The sequence below is a fragment of the Ipomoea triloba genome, chromosome 12, assembly GCF_003576645.1.
Source record: "Ipomoea triloba cultivar NCNSP0323 chromosome 12, ASM357664v1".
NCBI lineage: Eukaryota > Viridiplantae > Streptophyta > Magnoliopsida > Solanales > Convolvulaceae > Ipomoea > Ipomoea triloba.
In genome coordinates, this window is record NC_044927.1 from 4508638 (window position 1) to 4514380 (window position 5743).

General features: G+C 34.9%; 1 protein-coding gene across 1 annotated transcript; it reads right to left on the reverse strand.

Annotated features, from left to right (window-relative positions):
* Positions 1–261: 261 nt before the first annotated feature.
* Positions 262–1148, reverse strand: LOC116000090 (basic leucine zipper 43-like). The gene has a single exon (XM_031240109.1). It carries the CDS (start codon positions 1086–1088, stop codon positions 561–563), a length of 528 nt encoding a protein of 175 aa, XP_031095969.1. The 5' UTR covers positions 1089–1148; the 3' UTR covers positions 262–560.
* Between the last annotated feature and the right edge of the window lie 4595 nt (positions 1149–5743).

Consider the following 5743-nt stretch of genomic DNA (forward strand, 5'->3'; position numbering starts at 1 on the left):
CAAAAATAGTAATTTCCATCACTGTAATCTAATGTTACTTCAATTTCCCCCCTTTTTTTGGGTTCTTTCCATCACAGGTTTTTAGCATTGTATTTCACATGCTGGTAGAGGCACATAGTGTTCGACTGTTTATTGTATTCTGACCATTAAGATTTTACGTAAAATTATCTATCAAGCGTGCTCCTATCAGTCATTGATTGTGTAGTTTTTCGTATTTTAGATGTTTGTGATAGTAAAATTGGCTCCTAGTTAAAGGATGAATTATAAGTTATAACCTTACACCTTAATAACACCAGTAACTTACAAAATCTAATGCCATAATGAAATCTAATACTTGAAATACTTGGAAAGTTTACCTCTTTCTATCTACTGCTAGAATGAAATCCTTATTGAATAGGATAGCACAGAAGAGAAGGAGAGACAAAGGCAAAACTAAATATATGAAGGCCCTTCATTTCAACGACAAAAGCAGTAAAGGGTAATACTGAACCATAAAATTCATCTTAACTGGCCATGATTGTGGAATTTGCAACATATTGAAGTACTTGTGCAGTTTAAGATCAATCATGAAAGTGGTCACCATCAAGATCCTTTAAGCTAGGATAAGGACTATTAAGCTGCAGCTCTGTGATCATTTGGCGAAGTTCTGAATTTTCTTCTTTTAGTTGACCATTCTCTTGAATTACTTGGTCATGGCGCTCTGATACATGGTTTAGTTTTTCTAGGAGCTGGTGATTCTCATTCCGGAGCCAAACCACTTGAGACCAAAGCTCATCCAGATGCTTTTGTTTGCGCATGCGTGACCGCCTTGCAGACTCTCGGTTAGATATCATTCTTCTCTGTTTCCTCTCAATTATCAGGCTTAATTGCTGCTCATCAGCTTCATCAGATGTTGAGTTGCTGCTGAAACATGTTGCTTTCGAATTGAGTTCTTGAACATTGGGAGCGATCTGAAGATAATATGGAGGGTTACAAAGTCTGCTTAGTTGAAATTCAGGGGTGTTGTGACTCATTCCAAAATGAGTAGGATATAGACTTTGGTTTGAAGGAAGTAGGTAATTGAGCTCTGTGATCTCAATGGGCTGCATGGCTAGATAGTGCCTGGGTATGCAGAGACACGATTATGTCTTAGTGAAGGGCTTGGTGGAAGAATTTGTTTGAGAGCGAATGGGAACTAGAAGGAGAGGGGGTCCTTTTATAGGATAGGGAAAAGATAGTGGGCCCCGTTTTATTGTTTTGGAGAAATTTCAGGAATAGTAGAGTACCTAAATTCCTCAAAGATAAGACCGCCAGACTATGATGGTGAGCGTGTGCAAGTACTCGTGTATATACTATAATGATAATTGTGTATTCAGAACAAGCAAGTACATATCTAATTAAAGGTCTGTATATCTTGGAAAAGATAATGTTAATGTGCATGATAATATTATGATTCAAAGTAATTATTAAAGTAATTAAACTAAACTGTTTGGAGTTCATCTGTTTAAATGAAGGAATTCATTGAAAGGAAGAAGATAGATGAATGATGTTCAAGAGAAGATCTGTAATTAGAACAATTGCGAGGCAAAGCCTGTCCAGAAATGTCTTTCACTCTGCTATGGGCATTAGCCATTCATGCTCACTGATCTAATGTAATGAGAAGAAGAGAGATAGGAAAGGCATGGTGTTTTCTGCAAATGGAAAGTCATAAGTTGTGAATGATGTCATAAGTTGTAAATAATGACTCATGTACCACCTATATGTGATCTATAACTGAAAGAAGAATTAAAGTCTGCTCTGTAGTTTCTACTTTCTACACAGTAAATGATTTAGAGTCCCTAGATATGTGTTGAATCTTGGTTGGAAGGGTTTCTAGGTGTTGAACATTAAACCGTCCATAGCCGGTAAAATTAGTTTTTCTCTATACCAGATTTTACTGTAGTTTCCTTTGTCATTACATGATAAAGCTAAAGTCAAATCCACTAATGCAATACTGATATCTTGCCAGGTTGCTATTACATCTTACTAAAGCGTGTTTAAGTTTCTGATTGAAAGGGAAACTTCACTGTTTTTCACTTGAGAATATTAGGCATGGACCTGTGATTTGCTAGCGGTCTAAAGCTTCTTTAATTATCTTTTTTGACTAACACTGGAGATATTACTAGGACCAAGCAGTCACTTATCCATGTAAATTACATGTTCCTGTTGCTTACTACAGTGCTAAACCTAAACATGACTTTTAAGTCACAGTCACAGGCACCAACTTCATAAGTTTGATGCACTTGAAAAGTCTTGTTATATGGTTGGTGGGGGAGAAATAGGTGGTGGTGAATTGGATGTACTTTGAAATTCAGCCCTCCACTAGTGAAAAGAAATGCATAATGCATACAGAGCTAGAACTCTCATGGAGGCAAATGTTGCTCTCCCTACTTCATTGTGGGTCAGGCTGAGCTGACTGTGGTCAACAATATTATTAATCCATATTGACTCTTCTTTCTTTTCTTGTCTTCAATATCTTTTTCCATGTTCCCATTTTTTCTGTGTTTCCTTTTCTGATAAAGACCCTTTTCAGGTGAGGGCTCTGCAAAGAGTGATTAGTATGTGTACTTGTACTGATAAGGTACTCCTTAGACTGCACGTATTTTTCTCCTATGAATTTCTGCACAGGAAATCAACTACTGAAAATATTGTGTTTCCCCTCTACTTGGTAATTGCCTCTGGTCAAAATTATCATTCGTGAGCATTTTGATCATCAAGCACATGGGCATACTTTATAGGATAGCTATTTAAGTCCAAGTATATCACTTAGCATATGTTTGCTTTTTTGATTTAATAAAGATTCTAGCACTGATTTGTGTGCTTTAAGCCATTGTCTTCTTTGCAAAAGAAAGGGAAAAGAGAAAAGAGAAAAGGAGAAAGGCTGGAATGGTCTTCAAAGCCAAAAGAAAAGGTTAAATGGTGCTACCATAGACCATAGTAGTGAAAAAACAGGATATGATAATACCCACTGAGAAGATGGATCTTATCTTTGAATTACCATTGCTGCATCTTCTCATTTTGCTTTTTCCAATATTACCCCTGGTTCATAAAAATTCATGGAATTGAAGGAGATCAATGTCCAGAATCTAAGGAATATGGCTTCCAGTGGCCTGAACACAGATGCAGGATCTTGCACGGATCGGAGGGATACTTGACTTGACATCTGACCCTTGTGATACAAACAAAACATCTGTTCTGTATGCACGCATGCAGAGTAGGAGATGAGAAAAATGTGGGCGCACTGCGGTGCTGTGGGCCCTCATTAACAAGCACTCGTGGGTGGCAAGCGCACCGGCCTCTACCAATAGGCTACCGATCAGCTCAGCAATGTTCAACCCAAGGTCCTAACAAATACAAAGCCAGATTTTTGTTGTTCAGGTATGCTCTCTCCCTCAAGCATATACACCGTATCATGGATTAGGGTTCATCTTGCATTATTAATGCTAATTCAAAATGATTTTTAATTATGTGCATCAGTCTATTTAAATAAATAGAAGACACATAATATGCTAACTGATGTCAATTGTAGTGTGTTGTAGCCACATAATTTATTAATTAAAGTACATAATATGTTAACAGTAATGTGCAAACGTATAATTTTTTAATTAGGTTCACAATGCAAAATGGAACTTAGTCCATGATATAATAATTTGGCATACACACACGCTTAGTCACGCCAATATAATCATGAGGGGCTTTCAAATTTGTGGTACTGTCACTTGTACCTTATGTGACCCATTTGTGCACCCCACTCAAGTAACCCATGCAATTTCCTTTCCTTTCCTTCGTGGGTAGTGAAAGCATTTACTTTACATATAATAATCACGCATTCAACCCAATCAAGTTTTTGGCCCCTATTGATTGGGAGACACAGGACAAATTGCTCTGTTCTTGCATCATGTTTATTCAACTTTGGTTGATTAATTTGAATCCTTAGCAATGGTATCCTTTAAAAATTTGTTTTTTCACTGTACCCCCTTTAAAATAGCACAAATGTACAGGTATGTTCATTTTGGCAGTATATTTGGTCAAGCCAATTACATTTTTAGATTCAGAATGGATAAGAAAGGTTTTGTGTTATTTAAAGAGGTGAACAATGCTCTTTTGCTGTGTGGTTCTTGTTTAGTAACATCTCTTTCGGACAATCTGACAATACTGCTACAGTGCTACTGATCATGGCCCAAAATGATTAATGCATTAATTAAGTCCCTGGAATAAATTTATTATTGCTTTATAAACACAACAGTAGTTTTAATAGAAAACTTAAAATCATGGTATGGTATCTTCATAATGAGGTCATCTGATCTGTAGATTGATGAGAATGGGATAAGTTCAATGTCTGCTGACCTCTCTTTATATCTTCATCTTCTTTTTTTAGTCAATCTCCCTTTGAATTAGGTTTTATATTTTTTTATTAATTAAAATTTTTAAAAAATAATTCTAAAAAATACATTTGTTTTGAGTACTATTGACTTGATACAATGTAGTATCTGTTCATAGTTACTTTCTCAACCAAATGAAGCACAAAGAGTCAATATTGCCTCCACTGAGACTCGAACCCACCCCTCTCATGTGGGGTGCAACCGGGTGCCACTAGACTACAAGATTGGTTTTTATTTTAAAATATACGCCGTAATAATTAAATTACATGAAAAATCATTTCATACATTTGAAGAAAATATTTTTAATTTCTAATATATTATTCTCACGTGTAAATAACAAAAGACTATAAAGGACAAAAAAGTAATTTAATAAATTTTATGCCCCTTACCGGAAACAAGAATCATGTCACCCTTAACTTAGAATAACTTTCCCATCTTTTAAAATTTCATAATCCTAATTGATCTAAACTTTTTCAAATCAAAATTACATCTGACACTATAATAAGAGTCATTTTAAATTGAAGTTTGAATTTTCATGCTTACCAAACAACTTCTAATTAATGAAAATGTATTGCCATCTTAAACCAATTTTTAGGTTAGATAGTTAAAGATATTTCCTTCTATTAAATTTGACATCTTTTCTTGTAATATTTGAAGTAAGATATTTCAAGTAAAATAATGTGCTTGTGTACCATCTGGTAAGGTTAGATCCACTAGCAATGTGGGTAGCAAAGGTGTTTGGTTATTTATAGGAAATGTGGCCTTAGCTTTTATCTAAAGACTTCTACTACATGTCTACATGGACTCATATTTTCTACTCCATCATTTTTACTCCCTAACATGGCAAGATATAATATGTTATCTTCATTCTGTGGGATCCAAGTAAAGTGTCAACATCAAATTTTTATATAAGAGAGTACAAATAGGGAGTATAATTTGGAAGTCCAAGTAGTATTTTCCTTATCTAAAATCATACTTTAATTGAGTCTAAAAACTAATGCACGCAAACATTAGACTAATGCACACACTTAACTTTGTTATTTGCCATGTGTCAATTTCATAAGCTCTAGCTATATTTTCTTTCTTTTGCTTTTGCAATCTTGCATGGTTTTGATAAATATAATGCTTCAATAATTGGGATTAGAGTGAGCTAATTACAATTTTTCTACAGGATGAAATATATATATCTCAACTCCATTACCAACTTGCATCTGACACCAACAAAATAGCAGTCAAGGTAAAGATTGAGGTAATGCATCATCAGATTTGTCTAGATGCTCTCTGTAAAGCAGTTTTATCAATTTGCACGCTTGCTTCTTCTTTTTTTTTTTTTTTTTTTTTTT